Genomic DNA, 25,608 nt, shown 5'->3' on the forward strand with positions numbered 1-25,608 from the left:
GGTTCTAGATAAGTTCCCCCAGTCAGAGCTGTGGTTCTACAGTGGAGGTTCTAGATAAGCTCCCCCCAGTCAGAGCTGGAGTTCTACAGTGGAGGTTCTAGATAAGCTCCCCCAGTCAGAGCTGTGGTTCTACAGTGGAGGTGAAGGGAAGCAGACGTCTGAAGCTCTAATAAAAGCTCCTCACAGAAAGTTCTTCACCTAATGGTGATGAAGACGCTGCCTGATGCCTGAGACACTGTTCTACCAGAGTTCTGAGAAGAGCTCGACTCTAGAACCTGCTTTTAGAACCAGATCATTAAAATGGTGGAGGGATACATGCTGCAGGGTGTAGTGCAGCTACAGAAAGTAGTCCCTAAAGAGAACTGCATTAGTTCAGATTCTCTATTCACTATTTTACCTTCATCATCATCATCATCATCATCATCATCATTCCATATAAAACTCAGAAGACTTGTGTTGTAGCTGCACTTGTGGGTTTGGATAGGAGATAAATTATGGGCTGTATCTGTGTTGTAGTCATGGCGACCGACGCCTGCTTCCATTCACCTCCACTGTACAGAGATCAGAGTGGGTCAGTTTCTCTACAGTGAAGCTCAGATTCACACCAGACCCCCGACTCTGACTGAGCTCAGCTCTCACTCTGAGACATGAGGAGAATTTTGAGAATTAGGTGGAGTTCCCCTTTAACATGTACCTTCAGGCTGAAAAATAAAATACTACCCTCGCCATCATTTTATTAATGTCTCTCTCTCTGTCTCTCTCTCTCTCTCTCTCTCTCTCTCTCTCTCTCTCGCTCTGTTTTGGGGGCTGCATGATGTGTGAGTACCTTCATGGCTTCACTGGTTGGATTCAGCGTTCTGGTTTTTGATGGCTTTATTTACATTTACATTTACATTTATGGCATTTAGCAGACGCTCTTATCCAGAGCGACTTACAAAGTGCTTTGCTTTATGATCGGGGTGATGTTCCCCTCTCTGAGCCGCTGGCTGCAGTTAGTTCTGTGTGTTTGACTTCTTTCATTTATGCCTGATTATAATCTCCTGTCCACTCGCTGTAGCAGAGCAGTTACTCCTCATCAGAAATCCATCCACACACACTCGGACACACTGTCCTGTTCCACCCGTGGATCAAAGCTGTGGTTCTGTTGTGTTTAAGGATGAATGTGAATATCTGTGTGATGTTTATCCTATCTAATGGTGTGTGTGTGTGTGTGTGTGTGTGTGTGTGTGTGTGTGTGTGTGTGTGTGTGTGTGTGTGTGTGTGTGCGTGCGTGCGTGCGTGTGTGTGTGTGTGCGCGTGCGCGCGTGTGTTCAAACACAGCCAATAAAGATGAGTTGACCCAGAAGATGCGTCCCGTGTCCACTGACGTGGGCAGCAGCAATCCAAACGTCAGTGACCTGATGGACGAGTTCATCCAGGAACGACTCCGAGCCCGTGGAACCTCGGTTAGCCGCCTTTAACCCCTTTACCCTCTTTTAAGGGCCCATATCAAAGAAAACGGGTGCAGTTTAGCTCCTCCCCTTCAGCCTACAGCACTTTAGCCCCACCCCCTTCTGCTTACAGCAGCTTAGCCCCTCCCCTTTATCTTACAGCACTTTTTATCTGCACCCCTTCATCTTACAGCAGTTTAGCCCCACCCCCTCCCACTTACAGCAGTTTAGTCCCACCCATTCAGCCTACAGCAGTTTAGCCCCACCCACTCAGGGTAATTTCAATTAACATCGACATGTTATGCGTCTCTCTCTCTCTCTCTCTCTCTCTCTCTCTCTCTCTGTCTCTCTCTCTCTCTCTCTCTCTCTCTCTCTCTCTCTCTCTCTCTCTCTCAGGGAATGACGAGGCGAGGTAGCAGCCCAGGCAGTCTAGAGATCCCGAAGGATTTCCCAGATGTTCTGACCCGTCAGAACGCTACCCGGCCAGCAGATGATCCCGGAGTTCCCTCTGAGTGGACGTCACCTGCTAGCGCCAGTGGGAGTGACATCATCAGCTCCGACAGCCAATCAGATTCCTTCAATGCCTTCCAATACGACAACAAATTTGAAAGTATGTACCTCTGTAGATGCACGGTTCAGGGGGTGTGCTCTGCTTTAGGAACTGGTGACTGTATGTGTACAGCACCGTATCTCAGAGTGAGTCAAGATACCGCAGGTCTAGACACTGAGGCTCGGTCTGGGAGAAGGGGCGGGTCTAACAAATGAGTAGACGAGTCTAGCTCCGCCTCTGCTCTCCCCTGAGCGGACTCTGGTTGCAGATTTTCAACATGGCGGACAGTTCTGGCTTCATTTCTGTAGGACGGAAGGGAACAGAACCACGGCGGCCAGGTTCTCTACAGTCAGTGCTCTCAGCAGTGTAGTAAATGTGTTGGGCTGAGCCAGGCCGGTCCAGTTTCCTCTCGTTCAGTAATAAACACTAACTCCTGGAGAGCTCATTGCTCCCTCTGCTGGATAAACATGAGCATGTTAAATGTGAGTGAGTGACTTTAAAAGAGGATGAGGGAGTGAGTTGGGGAGCTGTTTGGTAACTGGGTCAGTGAGTGGGTTGGTTAGAATCCAGGCCTGTGAGGTTCTCTAAAAAGCGATTCTGAATTATTGATGATTGATTTCATGGCGGATTGTCTTCTCACACTGACGTTAGGGGACTAATATGATGTGTGTGTGTGTGTGTGTGTGTGTGTGTGTGTGTGTGTGTGTGTGTGTGCAGATTTTAGCTTTGCTCCTGAGGTGTGTGCAGTGGGCTCGGCGGAGCAGGAGAGTGTGTGTGTTACGGGACACGCAGTGGATGAGCAGGATCACTCCAGCCTCACCACTCTACACATCGACTCAGAAACCAGCAGCCTCAGCCAACACGGCCTGTCTGCTGATACCGTCACTATTACAGGTACACACACACACATATACACACACACACACTGCACACATACTCTGTACACACACACTGCACACAGTCTCTGTACACACACACTGCACACAGTCTCTGTACACACACACTGCACACAGTCTCTGTACACACACACTGCACACAGTCTCTGGACAGTAGAGACAGTTACTCCAACAAAAGCAGAAGAAACTATTTTTATTACCCTTGATTTCAGAAGAGACCGTGAATGAGCAGGTGTCCCAATACTTTTGTCCGTTTAGTGTATGTTGTCCCTGTCATGCAAAATCCTTGTATCTCAAAAACAGCAATTTCATAACTTTCAAATGAAGTTAATTTAAAAAGATTTTATTTCAAGTCTTTTTGAAGCATTTCTATTGGTCTAAGTATTTTGTGTGTGTGTGTGTGTGTGCAGGTTCTGAGAGTGCGTCTCCTCTGCACTCTCTGGGTGGCTCTCGCTCCCAGACACCGTCTCCTGCCACGCTGACAGCCGAACACACAGAACACAAAGACCTGCAGCTGGATGAGAAACTGCACCACTCTGTACTGCAAACACCCGACGACCTGGGTACACACACACACACACACACACACGCACACACACACACACACGCACACTCTCGCTCTCTCCCCCTCTCCCCCTCTCACACTCACTAAATGGACATTTTGCCAGCCAGTCAGTTTCCCAGGTGGATGCAGCACTGTTAGCCCTGGTCTGTGCACAACCCAATCACACTGTCCTACAAAAGGGTTCTTCTAGGGTTCTTTAGTAAAGGCAGTGGTTCTATATTAAACCACAGCAACTCAAGGAAAGGGTTATCGTCAGATCAGACCAAGGAAGAGTTGTTTGATCTGAGATGTGTTGGGAGGAGTAAAGATGAGACATTCAACCCCCAAGAGCTCTGCAGCGAGCACGGCAGAGGGAGGAGGACCACCTCGAATTCCAGGTTTCTTCCAGAAACAGCACGTTTAATCCAACTCTTCCAGCTCTGCCAAGAACAGTCAAATGTCCAGTCAAATGATGGCTACCAAATGTGTCTGCTCAAGGTGCAACGGGCTAAAAGATTTAACCAAATATTAGACGTGCTGTACAGAAAACTCTTTTAAAAACTTGTGACCAAATTCTTGTTTGTTTCTATTGAAGATGAATGCTGTCACTCATTCTGCTCCAGAAGAAAGAGTTCAGAAAGCTCTGCATTTCCATTGTGTTCACGGCCATGATTAATATAGTAGTGCATCTCAGGGAATTAGAATATTGTTCATTTTTGTTCATAATTTAATTTTATATTCATTACATGCATGTCAAGCTATTTTGTTGCTTTCAGAATCAGAAATACTTTGTTGATCCCAGGAGACAAATTTGCAATTGTAAAAATGATAAAATAAACACTCTATAAAATAAACGCTCTATAAATAAACTCTTTAAAAAATCTATAAAATAAACGCTTTATAAAATAAACGCTCTGTGAAATAAGCGCTTTATTAAATAAACGCTTCATAAAAGAAACACTATAAATAAACTTTATAAAAAAGCTCTATGAAATAAACACTTTATAAAAGGAACGCTCTATTAATAAACGCTCTATAAAAGGAACACTCTATTAATAAACGCTCTATAAAAGGAACGCTCTATTAATAAATGCTCTATAAAAGGAACACTCTATAAAAGGAACGCTCTATTAATAAACGTTCTATAAAAGGAACACTATAAAAGGAACGCTCTATTAATAAACGTTCTATAAAAGGAACACTCTATAAAAGGAACGCTCTATTAATAAACGCTCTATAAAAGGAACACTCTATAAAAGGAACGCTCTATTAATAAACGCTCTATAAAAGGAACACTCTATAAAAGGAACGCTCTATTAATAAACGCTCTATAAAAGGAACACTCTATAAAAGGAACACTCTATAAAAGGAACGCTCTATTAATAAACGTTCTATAAAAGGAACACTCTATAAAAGGAACGCTCTATTAATAAACGCTCTATAAAAGGAACACTCTATAAAAGGAACGCTCTATTAATAAACGCTCTATAAAAGGAACACTCTATAAAAGGAACGCTCTATTAATAAACGCTCTATAAAAGGAACACTCTATAAAAGGAACGCTCTATTAATAAACGCTCTATAAAAGGAACACTATAAAAGGAACGCTCTATTAATGAACGCTCTATAAAAGGAACACTCTATAAAAGGAACGCTCTATTAATAAACGCGCTATGAAATAAACGCTTCATAAAAGAAACACTATAAATAAACTTTATAAAAAAGCTCTATGAAATAAACACTTTATAAAAGGAACGCTCTATTAATAAACGCTCTATAAAAGGAACACTCTATTAATAAACGCTCTATAAAAGGAACACTCTATAAAAGGAACGCTCTATTAATAAACGCTCCATAAAAGGAACGCTCTATTAATAAATGCTCTATAAAAGGAACACTCTATAAAAGGAACGCTCTATTAATAAATGCTCTATAAAAGGAACACTCTATAAAAGGAACGCTCTATTAATAAACACTCTATAAAAGGAACGCTCTATTAATAAATGCTCTATAAAAGGAACACTCTATTAATAAACGCTCTATAAAAGGAACACTCTATAAAAGGAACGCTCTATAAAAGGAACGCTCTATTAATAAACGCTCTATAAAAGGAACGCTCTATTAATAAATGCTCTATAAAAGGAACACTCTATAAAAGGAACGCTCTATTAATGAACACTCTATAAAAGGAACGCTCTATAAAAGGAACGCTTTATAAAAGGAACGCTCTATAAAAGGAACGCTCTATTAATAAACGCTCTATAAAAGGAACGCTCTATAAAAGGAACGCTCTATTAATAAACACTCTATAAAAGGAACGCTCTATTAATAAATGCTCTATAAAAGGAACGCTCTATAAAAGGAACGCTCTATTAATAAACACTCTATAAAAGGAACGCTCTATTAATAAATGCTCTATAAAAGGAACGCTCTATTAATAAACGCTCTATAAAAGGAACGCTCTATAAAAGGAACGCTCTATAAAAGGAACGCTCTATTAATAAACGCTCTATAAAAGGAACGCTCTATTAATAAACGCTCTATAAAAGGAACACTCTATAAAAGGAACGCTCTATTAATGAACACTCTATAAAAGGAACGCTTTATAAAAGGAACGCTTTATAAAAGGAACGCTCTATTAATAAACACTCTATAAAAGGAACGCTCTATTAATAAATGCTCTATAAAAGGAACGCTCTATTAATAAACGCTCTATAAAAGGAACGCTCTATAAAAGGAACGCTCTATAAAAGGAACGCTCTATTAATAAACACTCTATAAAAGGAACGCTCTATTAATAAATGCTCTATAAAAGGAACGCTCTATAAAAGGAACGCTCTATTAATAAACACTATAAAAGGAACGCTCTATTAATAAATGCTCTATAAAAGGAACGCTCTATTAATAAACGCTCTAAAAGGAACGCTCTATAAAAGGAACGCTCTATAAAAGGAACGCTCTATTAATAAACGCTCTATAAAAGGAACGCTCTATTAATAAACGCTCTATAAAAGGAACACTCTATAAAAGGAACGCTCTATTAATAAACGCTCTATAAAAGGAACGCTCTATTAATAAACGCTCTATAAAAGGAACACTCTATAAAAGGAACGCTCTATTAATGAACACTCTATAAAAGGAACGCTCTATAAAAGGAACGCTCTATAAAAGGAACGCTCTATAAAAGGAACGCTCTATTAATAAACGCTCTATAAAAGGAACACTATAAAAGGAACGCTCTATTAATAAACGCTCTATAAAAGGAACGCTCTATTAATAAACGCTCTATAAAAGGAACGCTCTATTAATAAACGCTCTATAAAAGGAACACTCTATAAAAGGAACGCTCTATTAATAAACGCTCTATAAAAGGAACACTCTATTAATAAATGCTCTATAAAAGGAACGCTCTATAAAAGGAACGCTCTATTAATAAACGCTCTATAAAAGGAACACTCTATAAAAGGAACGCTCTATTAATAAATGCTCTATAAAAGGAACGCTCTATTAATAAACGCTCTATAAAAGGAACACTCTATTAATAAATGCTCTATAAAAGGAACGCTCTATAAAAGGAACGCTCTATTAATAAACGCTCTATAAAAGGAACGCTCTATTAATAAATGCTCTATAAAAGGAACACTATTAATAAATGCTCTGTGAAATAAACGCTCTATGAATGAGTGTAATAAAGTTTCAGTAACTGTGGTCATAGAACGTTCTGTATAAAGCAGTTCAGATATTGCACCTCTGAAATGATTGCTCATATGAACAGTATGATTGAGTATTTTAATGTTGTCCAACTAAATGGATTTCTGATGATCCTGAGCTGTTAGTAAATATCTGTATGTAATGAATATAAAATATTACACTTCAGCTCTATGAAGGAGTTTTTCTGAGATGCTCCAGGATGGACACGCCCCCCCTCAGCTGTGTCTGTGGTCAGAAACCTGGTCCTGACCTGACTGAGAACTGAGGGACGTGTGTCTCCAGCGTCTCCAGATCTTCTCCAGGCTGTTTCTAGAAAGCACTGACCTCAAACTGTCCCGTGTTCAGAGACCAGCGAGTTTCCCACCGAGGACTGCAGCGTGATGGCCGGAGGCTCCCTGACCGGCTGGCATGCGGACGTTGCCACAGTGATGTGGAGACGCATGCTCGGCATTCTGGGAGACGTTAACTCCATTAAAGACCCTGAAATTCACGCCCAGGTGTTCGACTACCTGTGTGAGCTGTGGCAGAACCTGGCCAAGGTGAGTGTGTATATACACACACACACACACACACACACACACACACTCGCACTCGCACACACACACACACACTCGCACACAGGTTTGTGGCAGATAACCCTCACTATAGCATATTAGCATTAGCATAGGACAGAGCCAAACTGCAGGGATATCACAGGATCACAGATCCATTCTGCAATGACTCTCTCTCTCTCTCTCTCTCTCTCTCTCTCTCTTTTTACAGATCAGAGACAATCTGGGAATCTCCCTTGACAACCAGACGTCTCCGCCCCCTCCGGATCTGATCCCTCCGCTGAGGATTCTCACTCCCTGGCTTTTCAGAGTGTGTATTCTGATATATTGATTTTATTATAATAACTTTCACTTCCTCACAGAGACATTTGAAGAAACTGGTGTAAACATGGGATTAGTTTCTCCATGATTTTAGTCCCGTCTAAATCCACGGTATCAGAAGTTTTCAGAATCAGAAGAGAACCGGAGAACCGCTCACTCGCCTTTCTCTGTTTATAAACCAGCACTGAAGAACCCATTTAAAAACGAGTGGAGGCTAATGCTAATGCTAACACACACACATGCAAGAGAAACCCCAGACACAGCACACTCACCCACTATAAACCAGTTATTACACACCAGTAGACCAACAACCACAGATACCAGTCCAGACACACACACAGGAAGTGACCTGACTGCAGTGTTGTAGAGGAGCTGGGAGCTGATTGGTCAGGAAGGAGAGTCAGACTGGATTATAAGATATTAAACTATTAAACACTATAAAGGAAATTTTACTAAACTGATTAGTTACTTTAATTAATGAATAATTAAAATGAGTCATAACATAACCCAGGTTATATGAATCCAGTATGAATTGGCACGTTTGTAGCTATTGCATCTCTTCCTGTGAAAATGGGAAAACCTCAAGCACAGAACAGCAAATTCAGATCACTGAGGACTTCTGTGAGGAGCCACTTCTGACCACTGTCGCGAGTTTAGTCTTCTGCACTCTCGGAAGCGAGAGGAACTAAACTGTCACATGGATCATTTTGGTGCCACTCCCATCTCCTTCTTATCCAATGAGAATCAGTCAATATAGAGTAGATCAGTGCTCAGTACCAGCAGGGCTCCCACCTCTCTGCTGCTCATTACACAAGTGATCATTAGGGGCCTGTGTTAAAAGCATGTGTAGGAGGGGTTTAGGGAGGCGTGGGCAGGGTGGAAAGCAGTCAATCAAAGGTTTTTGTGCTTCTGCGGGGACCAATGGGAGTGTCGTAAGGTTATCAGCCACCGTTATGTAATAGAGGAAAGAGTTACATTTTGTTATTAATGGTGGCGGAGTTACAGATGCACCTGAACTGAATTTTCAACCAGCTCATGGGGGTTCAACCACTAGGGGGCGCTTTAGACGAGTTTGGTGAAGAAAAGTGTAAATTAGTCCTTTTCTGTTTTAATCAGAAACTGCAAGAAGAATCAGAGCAGAATGTGTGTAAGAGAAGTGTACCTTGTGTTATTTGTCATTATAACAGTGTGTGTGTTTGTGTGTGTGTGTAGGCCACCATGCTGTCAGAGAGGTATAAGCAGGGTAAGCTGCACGCCTACAAGCTTATTTGCAAGATCATGAAGCGGAGGCAGGATGTGTCCCCGAACTCAGACTTCCTCACACACTTCTACAACATCATGCACTGTGGCTTGCTGCACCAGGACCAGGTGTGTGTGTGTGAGAGAGAGAGAGAGTGTAAGAAGGGGGTTGATGCTGTTTTCCTGTACAAAGAGGAATATGACTAATGCACCAATGTGTAAATACACTGTGAAATACACTGTGTCCTAATGTTTGTGGACACCCCTTCTAATAAATGCATCCAGCTACTTTCAGTTGCACCCACTGCTGACACAGATGTGCAAATGCACACACAGCTTGTCTAGTCCCTGCAGAGAAGAAGTACTGCCAATAGAATAGGACTCTCTGGAGCAGATCAACATCATGACCCTATGGACTCGATGCTGCCTAGAGGGGTATAAAGCCCCCCAGCATTGAGGAGCTGTGGAGCAGTGGAAGAGCTGTGTCCTCTGGAATGATGGTGGAGGAGCTCCATCCAGTAATTTTAGGATGAGGTGGGGTGGTGATCGTCATCATCCAACATACTGACCTCACTAACACTCTTGTTGCTGAATGCAATCAAATCCTCACAGCAATGCTCCTGCTCCAAAATCTAGTAGAAAGTCTTCTTCTCTGAGCAGTAGAGACAGTTACTCCAACAGAAGCAGGATCAGCTCTTTAATACTCTGATTTCAGAAGAGACAGTGAATGAGCAGGTGTCCCAATACTTTTGTCCATATATATTCTGATATTGTTTGTGTCTGTATCTGGGTATTGTGATACATAAACATTTTCCCGTATGTATGTGTGTGTGTGTGTGTGTGTGTGTGTGTGTGTGCTATTGTGCAGGACATTGTGAACACCATCATTAAGCACTGCTCTCCTCGCTTCTTCTCCATTGGGTTGCCGGGGGCAACCATGCTCATCCTGGACTTCATCGTAGCAGCCAGCAGAGTGACGGCCTGCTCTTCTCTCAACGTGAGACCCAGTCACACTACCCTTTCTCCCCCCCCCCCCCCCCCCCCCCACCACCAAACACACACACACACACACACACACACACACACTATATGGAAAAATAAATAAAAAGTTATATTAGGTGTTCCTAATAAAGTGCTGAGTGAGTGTATATAGCGTAAGGTATACCTAACTGGTCAGGAGACGTCCGGTGGGCAGAATTAAGCACCCTGCTGGGTCAGACTTTGGGCTGTCCCGTCAAAGAACACAGAGATGTTAAAGTAGGTTGTGCGTCTCCCGCGCTACAGGGCTGTGACATCATCACACTAACACACGCCCCTCACCTGACCTCTCTGTTCATACAGTGTCTGGGTCGTCTAACGGGGGCACGTGGGTGTGAACACACGCATGCACACACCCACATTTCCCATAAACCCTACCCACACAGTCAGTACGTTCACTTACTGTAACCAGACCACACACTTCACACTTACGCCTCACACACTCTCTGAAACCCGTACTGTCAGCATGCCAGCATGTCACACACGCTGACACCCGAACACGCTTCCTCGAGTAGTGTGTGTGGCTTTAGGTCTTTTTAAGGGCTCGTATAGCGGGGGCCGGAGCTGTCCTCAGAGTGACAGCTGGCGTAGTGCATTTGCATATATCTATCTGTCCAGCCTACAGCAGATTAGCCCCACCCACTCATGCTAAAGTTATGAAGAGTTTTAGTCTGAACGGCTCTTTAAATAAGATCAGCCAATCAAAACAGAGGTCATTTACATATATCAGTTATAAAGATAAAACAAAAAATACAATATCTCTCTGTCTCTCTCTCTGTCTCTCGCTCTCAGGCTCCACGAGTGGAGGCTCAGATTTTGCTGGGCTCTCTGGTGTGTTTTCCGAACCTGTATGAGGAGCTTCCTGCTCTCCACCCCACCACCGCTGATGTCATCATGACCAAATTCAAGGATGTGAAGGTATTAGAGATAACACTACATCCACCACACACACACTTTCCATATCGGCTGTGTATGATGCCCGGAATACTAGAGGACACACCTTCAGCCTCAGTCAGAATAAATCAGAAGCTCTTTATTCGCCAGGTATCAGGTGTGCATGGGTGTCAAACTGAAAAATGAATAAAGAAAAGATCCTGTATATGAACATAAAATATGAAATAAACAAAAATAAACATGATAAAATATAAGGAGAGGATGTCCCATGGAAGATCAGACAGAGGTACATATGTACAGTCTCTTATAAATTAGGATATCCCAATCCGATCCAGCGACTTAGTAACAATGCCTGGATCAGCCCCATTACTAGGCATGATCCTCAGCTGCTGCAGACGAACGTCTCATTTTTTTAGGGAACTACCCATGATGCCCTTCATCTGTGGCATTATTTTGGTGAGCAAATCTCAGCAGAGCTTCATTAGAACTGAGCAGTGTGGTGATGCTAATGCTAACTCTCCATTCCACCTTAAATAGTGCTGCAGTCACAGTGAGTACGTTTCAGCAGCAGAGCAGAACTGCTGTTATTTAAGGTGGAACAGAAAGTTCAGGGTGGAGGAGAACTTTAGCTTAGCGTTAGCAGCAGCAGGCAGCCACAGAGCAGCAGGTGGAGGTGAGTTAGTGACTCTGTCAGAAGAGGAGGAGCTAAACGCGTCACTCTAACGTTCCTCCGTCCCGTCTTTACTCCTGAATCTCAGCTGGTTAGAATCCAGACTGTGGTGGAAATGCTCTGACGTTCTACCAGCGAGAGAACCGCGCTCCTCTCTCCGGTTCTGAACCGGCTCTGATCAGACTGCAGAGCCGTAGAGGAGCTGGGAGCTGAATGCATGGGTCAGGCGGGTCAGTCAGACCGGACTGTAAGATATTAAACACTGTAGAGTTTAAAACAGTCGATTAAAAAGTGTCTCCAAGTGAAGTAGATCAGACTAGAGTTTAGTCTGATTTTAGAATCTGCTGCTAAAACTGATTTTACTGCTGATTACTGATGAATTAGTGTGTTTTATCTCCGATGTGGGGCTGGATTATTACAGAAACCCCAAGACCGGGTCGGTATCTTCCAATAGTCGCATTAAGAGACTCCGATCAGGACTTGATCAGGACATCCCTGATATAAATGGAAATATAGACATCATTAAAAAAATGATATATTAAATTGCACACGGTAAAGTGCACCTGTGCCCGGACTACAGTAGAGGAAAGTGAGAGAGGCTGTTATTCAGAAGAGTTAGTAATGTAGCTAACAAGCAGTGAAAGCCTATGTACACATTAGCATGGTGCTAACTGTCTGCATGTCTACATTATCACCACACTCTCCTCAAACCGTGTGGCTCAGATGATTTAGACCTAAGCTAATTTGTGTACATAAGCTTCCATTACTTGTTAGCCGCATTAGCCTCGTAGCTCCGGTTTAAAGCACCAACCATATATTTGTGAATTAGACTCAGAACACCATCCAGCCTGAAGGCAGAGCCTCGGTTAGCCGCAGTGTTCTCCAGCAGATGATTTCACTTATCTCCAGTCCAGCTGATCTCTTTAGGGAGGTGATCAGTCCTACAGCCCTTTATTACCTGGCCCAGGTGTGTTCGGAGCTGGAACAGTGTGGGATATGGGCTGGCTGGGAGCAGTCATGTGGTCATGGACTGGATTGAGGACCTCTGCTCTACCTTAAGGATTATCTGTAATTCCGGACTCAAAGCAGTGACCTCCAGTAATTAGCCTCTAGCCTGTGTGTGGAGGCTCAGCAGCTCCAGGCTGTCGATAACAGGGTTGTGGGTTTGATTCCCGGGCTCGGCAAGCTGCCACTGTTGGCCCCTTGAGCAAGACCCTTCACCCTCTCTGCTCCCCGGGTGCTGGAGTTGGCTGCCCACCGCTCTGGGTGTGTGTGTGCTCACTGCCCCTAGTTCACTAGTGAGTGTGTGTGTGTGTGTGTGTGTGTGTGTGTGTGTGTGCTCACTGCTCACTTGCTGTACATAGTACAGGGACAGATACCTGCACCTTTACCTTTACCCAATTAATCATTCAAAATGAATCATTGATTATGGTCATGTCCATCCTGGTATAACTATTGGTTATTGGTGATGATTACTCCGCTCTTTGATGTCCACTCTTTAGATCTATCTCTACTATAGAGTAAAGCAGTGTAAAGCTCCTCTGGCTAGACGCTTGAGTTTTCTGTAGGTCTTCTGCCCCTCTATGTCGCTCTCAGTGGGTTACAAAAGTACCCTCACTTACATGTGAGGAGCTTACAGTGCATTACTGTCCCAGATTCACACCACTGTCTACATTTTCTTATTTTCTGTTTATTTTAAAATCGCTTGTTTAATTTTGTTTTACTCCCCCATCTATGCTCCTTTTTTCTAGGTTATTACATATATTATTGATCATTTATTGTGTATTGTCTTACATTAAAACCTAATCAATTAACCTGAACAAAAAAAAAATTCACAATAATTGAAAACAATTGATAATGTGATTGCTAATATAATCAATAGTGAGACATTTTAAACTTTCAGATATTCACATTTTAAACCGTTAGTGTTCAGATATAACAATAAGAAAATATTGCAATAATAATAATATAAATATTTATGTGTTTCGATACCAATACATAAACTTTGCATATCGGTCGATACCCGATACCAAATTGATACCATTATTGAATTAATAAACTGTATATCTCACCATGTGGGAGAGACTTGAGGCATCAGGATTGACTTAAACATTACTTTACTAACTTTGTAAAAAAAAACTAAATAAAACAAATGAACACACAGATTTAAATGTACTAAATTGATATTAATTTGTCACTAAAATAAACAATGGTGCAGGACCTTGACACAGCATTCAAATTCTAGCCAAAACATCTTAAAATATATTAAAATAAATCAAATTTGAAAATAAGTACTTTGTCAAACACAAAACAGTAATCAATAAAATCTTAAATATTTAGTGTAAACAGTGATTCAAAATAAAATCTAGCAGCTGAACCAGAGAATAAATAAGTAACTTGGTCAGACATACAAGCAGCAGCCAAACATTGCAAACATCTAGACATTTAGCGTCTCACACCAACCAATTACAGTGATAATCATCCAATGTCCAATCCAGCTAATTTATTTAATATCGGGGCCGATATCTGATCCTAATATCGGATCAGTGCATCTCTAGTTTGAATATTCATTTTCACATTTTCACATCGCCACTGTTGCCTCTCTAAACCTCTCTAAAGCAGCAGCTTCACCACTTCTTCCTAACTCCTTAAGTCCTTAAGTGTGAAATGTCCTCATGAAGTTCTGAAACTGCCAGACTGTCATAATGTCAAAGTGAAAAACAATACATATACATGGTTTTGCACGAAAGAAACAATATTTTATATTATTTTGTGGAACAAAACAGAAGTAGACACGTTTGCTTTTGGCATTAAAGGGTTAAGTGATCTGAAAACAGATCAGATATGGGTTGATTTGAATAGCCACACCCCTCCCAGGCTCCGAGCTGCTAGTTGGATGCAGGTGTGTGTGTGTATGGAAATGTGGTGCGCTGTGTGTAATTGTTCTGATGCAGTCCTAATGGGCTAATGAGTGGTGTGTAATGCGGTGGTGTGGGCGTGTGCGCAGTGGGGGGGTTGTTATTCTGCTCCCTGCTGTTCCGCCTCAGTTTAAGTAGATAATCCCATGCAGGCCTGCACCTCCTCACACACACACAACTTCACCCGATGGCATCTCGTAACCAGCACCTCGCTGTGAATGACAAGACCGTGGTTAGTGTGATTGTGTGTGAATGAGCAGGATGTGTGTGTGTGTGTGTGTGTGTGTGTGTGTGTGTGTGTGTGTGTGTGTGTGTGTGTGTGTGTGTGTTATCCTATCCCACAAGACCAACAAAACTGACATGGGAAAACATTTTTTGACAAAACTCTCAGATTCTTTTTTTTTCACCTGTATAAAATTTTATATATAATGTCCTTTATATTTGGTTGTGAGGGAAATAATATATATATATATAATATATGGATTATTACGTTATTACATATATGGACATAAATGTATGATATATAGTGTTATTACATATATATCACCAGTTCTACAGTAGAAGCTCCAGATCTTATCAGAACAGATGCAGCAGCTGAACATGAATCCAGTAAAAAGGAGAAACAAGAGCTTCTCATTCTGAAGAAAGAAAGTAGTGAGATCTTGTCTGCGAGCTAGTCTGAAGAACAGAGCTCGGTTCCTCCAGGGTTCTCCTGGACGCCCCCCAGTCCAGCCAGCACAGCGTGGAGGATGTGTTCAACTCCATCAGCAGCAGCAGCAGCAGCAGCTCACCTGATTTACCATCATTAAGCCCTGATTTACCACCAAACCAGGTGTTGATCTGAGGAGAACTCTAAATAATACTAGACTCCATGAGGAGAACTTTGGAGATGTTCTAATGATGAACACAGTGATGGAGAACCACCACCACTTTCTGTAGGAGTGTTATTATTAGTGTTTATTCTGATATCAGTGATTTACTGAGCAGATCAGCAGCTCTACTCTCTGATACAAAACTAAAATAGACTAAAACCTTTGAGTGTGTGTGTGTGTGTGTGTGTGTGTGTGTTTGTAAAATGTAATATCTCATATGCACTATATGGACAAAACTATTGGGACACCTGCTCATTCATTGCTCTTTCTGAAATCAAGGGCATTTCAAAGATTTTCTACTAGAGGCACATTGCTGTGAGGATTTGATTGCATTTCGTGACCAGAGCGTTAGTGAGGTCAGGATGTTGGATGATTATCACCACCCCACCTCATCATCCCCAACTCCTCCAATCAAAAGTACTGGATGGGTGAGGCATGCATTAGGCAGCATGGAGCCAATAGGGTCATGATGTAGATCTGCTCCAGAGAGTCCTATTCTATTGGCAGTACTTCTTCTCTACAGGGACTAGACAAGCTGTGTGTGTGTATTTGCACGTCTGCATCAGCAATGGGTGCAGCTTATAGTAGCTGAATGCGTTCAATCAGAAGGGGTGTCCACAAACATTTGGACATATAGTGTTGATGGTATACAATACTGTTTCCTGACTTTAGTATAAAAGTGTGTGTGTGTGTGTGTGTGTGTGTGTGTGTGTGTTCTGAGACACTCCCTCCAGATGGTGGGCTGTGTTGTGTGTTGTGTTTCCAGATTGGTGGGTTTATGGCAGATTTTGCGGCCGTGTTGTGAGCTGTTTGAACTGTCCAATCATTATCAGTTTGTCTGTCTGCATTACGCTCGCCTGTGCATCTGCGCCTGCGAGTGTGTGTAGCATGTGCATTGGTGCTTATAATGGGCTTTGTGTGTGTGTGTGTGTGTGTGTGTGTGTGTGTGTGTGTGTGTGTGTGTTTTAGAACTAGGAAGTTAGACTGATGGCAGATGTAATCTGTATTGATCTGTTTGTAAGATGTCACCAGTTTGTCAGAGACCGTTCTGATAGGTGTTTATTTACACTGCGGTTCCTCAGGGTTCCTCAGGGTTCCTCGGGGTTCCTCAGGGTGGACTGTAGGTATTGGCTTATGGAGATGCTTGTAAATAACTCTGTGTTCTCTGTCTTACAGGAACACATTATTAAACACATCCTAGCTTCAGCCAGAGACGAGCCCTCAGCTCCAGCAAGGTAACACACACACTCTCTCACACACACACACACACACACACACACACACACACACACACACACACAAAGACACCCACACAAACGCATAAAAACTATTATTAAAACATGTAATTAATAATAAAGGTATTAATGAGAGACTGTAGCTCCTCCTCCTCAGTGTATATCACAATACCTACATTTAGAGCGTTATTAATAATCACCCTAATGAGAGACTGTAGCTCCTCCTCCTCAGTGTATATCACAATACCTACATTTAGAGAGTTATTAATATTCACCCTAATGAAAGACTTTACGTGTTGTGATATACACTGAGGAGGCGGAGCTACAGTCTCTCATTAGGGTGAATATTAATAACTCTAAATGTAGGTATTGTGATATACACTGAGGAGGCGGAGCTACAGTCTCTCATTAGGGTGAATATTAATAACGCTCTAAATGTAGGTATTGTGATATACACTGAGGAGGCGGAGCTACAGTCTCTCATTAGGGTGAATGAGATGTTTACCAGTGTTCTGTAAAGCCTGTCCAGCTCCTCAGCAGTGGCTACTGAAAAACACATGGGGTGTAGATGAGGTCAGCTGGAGTTAAGAGGTTTTTTAGATTATTGGGGAGCATGCAGACATAAGCAGACGTCTGAATTATTATCCAGACATTGCGACACAGTGCTGCTGATGCCTCTTCCGGGTCACTGCAGGCACCTCAGCAGATTTTGGGGGGGGGGGGGCCTGAGCCAGACAGATTACTGGTTATGTAAACAGTGTCAGCACTGTGAGTGGAGGTGGGTTTCGGTGGGGGGGGGCTAAAATCGAAGCAGGGTTAAGTGTGTACTGATGGCCAGACAGATTAAGACCAGTGTCATGTAGACAAATCTCACACTCCTCAGCACTAACTCCGCCCCCCTGCTGGAAAAGGTGCAAGTTTTGCCATCTGGGCTTTAATTCTGGACACTGAGCCGCAGGGGGTCGTGGGTTAGTGCAACCCTAGATTCGGTCTGCAGTGAAAAATACAGTCTTATGCAAAAGTTTGGACACCCCCACCAGATTGTTGTTGAAAATCAGCGGTTTACACCTCGCAGTAACACAAATCGGGTCACCGCAGGAAAATCCAGGTGTATCCACATCCTAATGCTCGTAGCACTCAAACCACATCTCCACCACATTAAAGAAGCCTAGGACGCCTTCCTGAGCACTGAGCCGTTGTTCGATGTACAGATAGTAAGTGTGTGACTTTACTCACAGGTTAAACTGACGATTAAAGTCTATTTACCACCCTGTTATGTCACCTCAGAATGAAACACACTGATGTTCTCTTATGGTGGGGCTGTCAGGGAAGCAAAGTGAAAGCTCTGCTCTGATTGGTTGGTCTACGACACTGCAGCAGCTCACAGGAGCCATCGCACAGCATTGCCTTTGTTTTTGGCGTTGTAGTTATTTTTATAATTATTCCCAAGTCATGCTGAATAGTGGGGCTGTAGAGGTTGCAGCCATTCAACTAGACGGTTAGCTTTTAGCCTAGCACCTGCCGAGTGTGGCTTCCTCACACGGCTCTTTTGGGTTCCCCTTGTGATGTGTGTTTAGCTCTGGTCTGAGGTCGTTAGTTAGTCTGAGGTAGTTTTTTGAGAGAGTGGACTCCGATGTGGTCGTTAAATTTTACCTTCTCAGCAGCTTTGACTACGGCTAGCATGATTTTGGGGGTAAAAATGCACTATATTGACAAAAGTATTGGGACACTGCTGTAAGAAGAGCCACCACTGCAACAACAACAAGTCAGCTGGTGAAATCTCCTCCCTCCTAGATCTTCCTCCATCAGCTGTGAGTGGTGTTATTATTGAACAGTGGAAGAGTTTAGGAGGAACAGCTCACAGAGAGCAGCTCAGCCACCGAGTGTCTGTCAGACCACGTAAAGTTACAGAGCGGGGTCAGGGCCGAGTGCTGAGCTCAGAGCAGAGTGCAGAAAAGCCTCCAACTGACTCAATAACTGCAGCAGAGCTCCAGACCTGCTGCTGCTGGTAGAGCTTAGAGCAAAGGGGGACTGGCTCCATATTAATAATGACTATGGGTTTAGAATGGGAAGTCATATAAAAGCTGCTGTAGGTGGAATGTGTAGGTGTCCCAAAACTTTTGTCCATATAATGTTTGAGTAGTCAACACAAGTTTTTATTTTATTTTCTAACAGCAACTTTTTATTTCCATCCTACTTTATTCATTTATTTGTGTGTGTGTGTGTTTCAGGTGTGTAGCCCTGTGCAGTCTGGGTATCTGGCTGTGTGAGGAGTTGATCCATGGCACTCGACATCCGCAGATTAAAGAGGCTCTCAACGTCATCTGCGTCACTCTGAAGGTGATTCACAACTTTTAAACATCGTACACTATATGTGAAAAGTTTGTGGACACCCCCTCTAATGAATGCATTCAGCTACTGCCAATAGAATAGGACTCTCTGGAGCAGATCATCAACTTCATGACCCTATTGGCTCCATGCTGCCTAATGCCAGGCGTGGGCTAGAGGGGTATAAAGCCCCCCAGCATTGAGGAGCTGTGGAGCAGTGGAAGAACTGTGTTCTCTGGAATGATGGTGGAGGAGCTCCATCCAGTACTTTTGGGGGGAGTTGGGGATGATGAGGTGGGGTGGTGATGATCATCATCAAACATCCTGATCTCACTAACACTCTTGTTGCTGAATTCAATCAAATCCAAAAAAGGATCAACTCTTTTTTAACTCCCTTGATTTCAGAAATGTCCCAATACTTTTGTCCATATAATATATTTTTATTACAGCTTTTATTAAAGCGATATTTTAATAATATACAGTCAACAAAGTCATGATTGGTGCTTCTTTGCTTTAGTAATAGATGTGATTATGTGGTTTCTGACTCGTTGTTATCTAGAACATGGACTGCAGAACAGAGCAGGGCTGTGTCACTCTGAACCTGACTGTGCTTTACATTGAGAGTGAACACACTGGCTGTGTCAGTGTGTGAGTGTGTGTGTAGTGATGCTGCTGCAGGCGTGTGTTTCTGCTCCTGAGGCGTAGGCTCAGCGTGCTGGCAGGAGTATGCGTGTGTGACTGGTCCAGAAGAAGCTTTACCCCCCCCCCCCCCCCTCCAACCAGCCCCACACCCCCCACCAAAACGCAGCCACCCAAACCAGCCCAGCTAAATCTGGACTGTCAACATGTTTGGCGGCGGCAGCGGCGCTGCAGACAGAAGGCTAATCCACTGAAGAATGCTCGCTCCAGCGCCCCACCAATTATATCTGTCTGAAATGAGGGGTGGAGGAGCCACCCCCCCGCCCCCTCCGCCGCCCGTCCAATCAGAGGAGCCGGCTAGAGTTTGGGTCTGTTATCGTTGTTCAGGCTGTTTTTGGGTCCCAGAGGATATAATCTCTCTCTCTCTCTCTCTCTCTCTCTCTCTCTCTCTCTCCCCCCCCCCCCCATGATTTGAGGTGTCCTCAGCTCAGTCATGCTCTGTTGGTATGACTGTATGAAGCTACCAGAAGACCAAAGCTCTTAGATCTGTTTCTCATGTCAGCCCATGCGTCAGTCCAATACACACACTGCATACACACTGATCAGCCATAACATTAACACCACATTCTTGTGGAGCTCATTAAATGAATGAGTGTAAAAACAAGGAGGTGGTGTTAATGTTTTGGCTGATCAGTGTATTTAAATTCAGTTCAGATTTATTTTAAAGGCTTTTCACTATGATTATTGTCACAAAGCAGCTTTACAGAGATCCGGCAGCTTTACAGAGATCCGGCAGCTTTACAGAGATCCGGGTCCGAGCCTCTTTTGAGTAAGGCAGGGGCGACAGTGGCAAAAAAAAACACTGGAGTGCACAGCTTATAACAGAAGAACAAGAATAACTGGACATATATAGTACATAGATTGGATCGGGTGGAAAAAATCTGGATCGGGACATTGCTGCTGCGTGCTCACTCAGTAGGCCTGTCATGATATTTTTTTAGGACAATATGTGCATTTTATACTGCTGATATAATAATAACATAATAGCATAATAATGCAATTACACCCTTTTAAGGAGCATCACATTTTGATGATTTGGTTGCTGTGAGAATTTCAACTTTTGATAATTATGAATATTCATATATTGAAAAGATAGTATGTTTGTTTTATATCAGAAACTAAGGGGGTTATTGCTGCTGGTAGTTTTTAAGACAAATACAGAAATAAAAATTGGTCTTTTTTTATTATTATTATTTTTTTTTTACAGTTTCCCAATAAAACTGTAGCTCTGGTGGCTTCAGATATCCTGCACTTACTGATAAACTACGCAGACCACCTGGAGACGTTTCCACCTGACACTCCAAAGAAAATCGTGGAGGTAACGTCACACTGTCCTTCCTCATTTACCCTCCTTAATGACCACTGTCTTCGTTTCTTAAAGAGATTGTCTCCCTTACTCCCTGTGTGCTCATTCAGCCTACAGCAGTTTAGCCCCACCCATTCAGCCTACAGCAGTTTAGCCAGTAAGAACAGACCTCATTTTCATATATGGGGCTTAAAGGTGCAGTAATATAAACAGGCTGACCGGTACAGAGGGGTTGGAAATTGGTATGTAGAAATTATTTGTGACTGTTTTTGGTTCGTGAACCCACACAGACGGCAGACGAGGTAGATTAACCCTCAAAAGGGTAAAGGTAGATGACAGGACTGAAGGTGAGAAGCTGAGCACTGTTGATGGGATCTGTGTCTGTGTTTGTGCAGATTCTCATAGCAACCATCACCTACCTGCTGCCCTCCACAGAGTCCTCCCCTCATGAACTGGACAAAAGGGTATTTACTGTGCACACATACACATACAGATGCATTTATTAAATATGTCATTATTTAGTCTTTTTTTTTAATTAAATAGAAATGTGACTCTAGTTTTGACTCTCTTTTTTAATTCTTTTTTTATTTTATTCATTTTCCCAGAGTGAATTATCACATTTCTAAGCTTGTTTATATCACTGATGAAGTGAAATTATTTTTGGACTGTTATTATTATGCACACACACACATATATATATATATATATATATATAGCAGTAATGCATGCTGGTAACAGGGTACTGTAAGCACGTCATGCTGTGTATGCTCCTCTCTCTGTAGCTGGTGGTGTCTCTGCTGCTGTGTTTGCTGGACTGGGTGATGGCTCTTCCTCCAAAGACTCTCCTGCAGCCGGTCCAAACACTGGTCTCTGATAAGGACAAGGCGGACAAGTCCGTGCTGAGCGCCATCTACAAGGTTTGAGCTGCAGCTTCACACAACGACACCTAAACGACTCGGTGGTGATGGTGCGCTCGCTCGGCCTCACACACGTCACAGCTACTTCTCCATCTGATCATCTGGAGCACGCTGGGGATTCCTGACAGTGTTCAGACTTAGCTGACTAGCGGATGTCCTAGTCAATTAAGCAGCCGCTGCTATGTTATAGAGATAATAAACAGGAACTGTACATTTAGAAAAGAGCCTGTTAATAATTTAATATATATATATAATTATTTCATATATAATCTAATATATAAACCTCTGTTCGTCTCTCGCAGGTGCTGCACGGGTGTGTGTACGGTGCTCAGAGTTTCAGTAGTGCGCGATATTTCCCCCTCAGTCTGTCGGACCTCAGCAGTCCAGATTACGACCCGTTCCTGCCGTTGGAGGGACTGAAGGAGCCAGAGCCTCTGCACTCGCCAGACTCGGAGAGATCCTCCAAACTGCAGCCGGTCACTGAGGGTAAGCTCACCCTCACCTCACCTCACCTCACCTCACCTCACCTCACCCTCACCTCACCCTCACCTCACCTCACCCTCACCTCACCCTCACCTCACCCTCACCTCACCTACCTTTACCTCTTTTTTTTTTTTCCTTTCAACACAGTGTCAGCATTCTGGGACAGATACACTGTGTCCAAATATTTGTGGACACCCCTTCTAACGAATGCATTCAGCTGCACTCATTGCTGATGCAGACGTGCAAATGCACACACAGCTTGTCTAGTCCCTGTAGAAGAAGAAGTACTGCCAATAGAATAGGACCCCCTGGAGCAGATCAACATCATGACCCTATTGGCTCCATGCTGCCTAATAATGCCAGGCGTGGGCTAGAGGGGTATAAAGCCCCCCAGCATTGAGGAGCTGTGGAGCAGTGGAAGAACTGTGTTCTCTGGAATGATGGTGGAGGAGCTCCATCCAGTACTTTTGGGTTGAGTTGATTATCCAACATCTAATGCAATCAAATCCTCACAGCAATGCTCCTCCTCCAAAATCTAGTAGAAAGTCTTCTTCTCTGGACAGTAGAGTCTCAGGTGGTTGCTTAGGTGGTTGCTTAGGTGCTGCGAAGTGGTTGCTGTGGTATCCCGTCTGGCTGGTTAAGTGCATCATTGTGATGAGAACATTTGAAACGTGCACAAACCTTTCATTCATTCCTATAGAAAAAGGAGTCTGTTGCTACCTGGCAACCCACCGTCTGATTAGAAAGCTCTGTGGAAGCCTGAATCTGACCCAACCATCAATATATAGGTGTCCCCAAACTTTTCACTGACAGTATGTGCTCCTCAAGTCTTTATACTGCTTAAATACGGCTGCTGGTTCCCTGTTTAGCGGCCAAACACACACACACACTCACACACAGCTCTTCTTCCTCGCCCGGTCTTCTGTCCCTGCATGCCATTAAGCTAAGCAGCAGAGCAGGGCAGGAGGAGTGAGGGAGCCGAATGAGCTCAGTCTGATGTCTCTGCGTCTCTCCGTCTCCCTCTCTGCCCCATGCTGCTTTAATTCCTGCACTCGTCTCCTGAGCGAGGGAACAGCGGGGGCCCACAGCGGCCCAGCCAGCCACAAACCAGCCCCTAATCAGCCCAGCTCTCCGTACCGCACGCCTCTCCCTCACCTATTACCGCTGGCCTTAGTGCTGCGTTTGAGCCGTCCTGAGGACACGCCGAAGCCTGTTTGGAGCTTTGATTCGGGCTCCACGAGGTCGTGCAATTTAGGGGCGGCTTATTGGCTTTGGTTTGGGTTCATTATGAGAAACCCTGTATTAAATATTTCATTTTTGCTCTTTTTTTTAATGTAAATAATGAATTTAAAAAAATGAATACCAAAAACAAAAGAAATGTAGACAACTGCCCCTTCAGCGTTCCTCCTGAAATCAAGGGTGTTGGTAGTGGGTTTGTCCCCCTTTACTGCAGTAACGGCCACTACTGTTCTGGGAAGGCCATACCCTAGATCTTGGAACATTGCAGTGAGAAGCATTTGATTGCATTCTGTCCGCAAAAGTGAGAGCATCAGGTTCTGATGTTGGAAGATTAGTTTTGCCTCTCCAGCTCATTTCAAAAGTATTGGTTGGAGCACCATCACCCCAAAAAAACACAGCTCCACTGCTCCCCAGTCCAAGGCTGGGGGACTTTATACCCTTCTAGACCACACATTCGACATTGATCATGTGGTCTCCTGTACCTAATCACATCCATCTTCATCCATCCCATCTCCATACCCAAATCCATACACATGTATACCCATACCCCTATCTATAAACATCCATACTCATCCAAATCATATCCATATGTGTCCATTCCCATCCATACCCATATACATCCATTATCATATGCATTCATACCATATACATTCGTACCCATATACATTCTTACCCATGTACATTCATACTCCTATACATTCGTACCCATATACATTCATACCCATATACATCTGTACTCATATACATCAATTATCATATATGTCCGTACCCATATACATCTTTGCACCTGTGGGGATAAATGTGTATTTGGATGTAACTGGATAGAGATATGAGTTGGGCGCTCTGATCAGGGGTGTCGCACACTAATTAGCTTATTTAATGATAAAAAAATTTGCTGTCCCGAGGCAGGGGGGCATAAATCCACAAATCACATGCCCACTTTTATCCTCTCTCTCTTCATCGTCATCTCTCTCTGTCTTGCTCTCTCACCCTCTTTGCAGTGAGAAGCCGTATCCAGCAGGGCCTGATCTCCATCGCGGCTCGTACGGTCATCTCCCACCTGGTGAATCACCTGGGTCATTACCCCATGAGCGGCGGTCCAGCGACTTTGACCAGTCAGGTGTGCGAGAACCAGGACAACCCGTACTGCGACAGCAGCGACCTCGCACCCGAGCTCTTCCACACGCCCAACCTGCAGTTCTTCGTGCTGAACGGCACCACGCTGCTGTCCTGCCTGCAGATTCGGGCCCAGGACGGCCTGCCCGGGGGTGGCATGGCTGCCGGCCTCACCTCCGCCAACGCCTGCGTGCGGGTCATCGTAAGGGACATCTCGGGTAAACACTCGTGGGACTCGGCCGTGCTGTACGGACCGCCTCACTGCGCCGCACCCAGCCAGCCTGTACACTTCCACACCGTCTCCTCCTCCGGTCCTGTGGGGGGAGACGGAGAGCCCGGCACTGAGGCAGAGGGATTGGAGAGAGGGGAGGACGAGGAGAGCGAGGAGATCCTTGAGAGTGAGGAGATGCAGAGGGAGCAGGAGGAGGAGGAGGAGGAGGTGTGTGATGATGCTTATTGGCTCTTCCACTGAGATGTACTGAAGTCAGGAAATCTGGGCTGCTGGTCGCACTCCACATTATTATTATTATTATTGTTATTAGCTGCTTTTTATTCAGTTGCTTTGTATTGCTTTGATTAGTGGTTGTGGATGGAAGGGGAGGGGCTGTGGGGGGCTAAGGGTTTAGACAGGTGTGGTGTGGTATCATCTAA

General features: G+C 43.8%; 1 protein-coding gene across 7 annotated transcripts in view; it reads left to right on the plus strand.

The window, feature by feature from the left end:
* ralgapa1 (Ral GTPase activating protein catalytic subunit alpha 1) overlaps positions 1-25,608 on the plus strand; it is a 108,038-nt gene that overhangs the window by 38,461 nt on the left and 43,969 nt on the right. For all 7 annotated transcript variants that reach the window (XM_072688953.1, XM_072688947.1, XM_072688948.1 and 4 more), the window contains 16 exons: positions 1,321-1,445; positions 1,827-2,040; positions 2,698-2,874; positions 3,287-3,439; positions 7,477-7,670; positions 7,894-7,992; positions 9,216-9,371; positions 10,111-10,239; positions 11,073-11,198; positions 16,811-16,869; positions 19,101-19,209; positions 21,104-21,214; positions 21,598-21,666; positions 21,985-22,119; positions 22,422-22,605; positions 24,843-25,396. In XM_072688953.1, the coding sequence (XP_072545054.1) occupies positions 1,321-1,445; positions 1,827-2,040; positions 2,698-2,874; positions 3,287-3,439; positions 7,477-7,670; positions 7,894-7,992; positions 9,216-9,371; positions 10,111-10,239; positions 11,073-11,198; positions 16,811-16,869; positions 19,101-19,209; positions 21,104-21,214; positions 21,598-21,666; positions 21,985-22,119; positions 22,422-22,605; positions 24,843-25,396 (2,594 nt within the window). The remainder of the gene's footprint in view (positions 1-1,320; positions 1,446-1,826; positions 2,041-2,697; positions 2,875-3,286; positions 3,440-7,476; positions 7,671-7,893; positions 7,993-9,215; positions 9,372-10,110; positions 10,240-11,072; positions 11,199-16,810; positions 16,870-19,100; positions 19,210-21,103; positions 21,215-21,597; positions 21,667-21,984; positions 22,120-22,421; positions 22,606-24,842; positions 25,397-25,608) is intronic.

This window comes from Salminus brasiliensis, chromosome 10 (assembly GCF_030463535.1).
Source record: "Salminus brasiliensis chromosome 10, fSalBra1.hap2, whole genome shotgun sequence".
Lineage (NCBI taxonomy): Eukaryota > Metazoa > Chordata > Actinopteri > Characiformes > Bryconidae > Salminus > Salminus brasiliensis.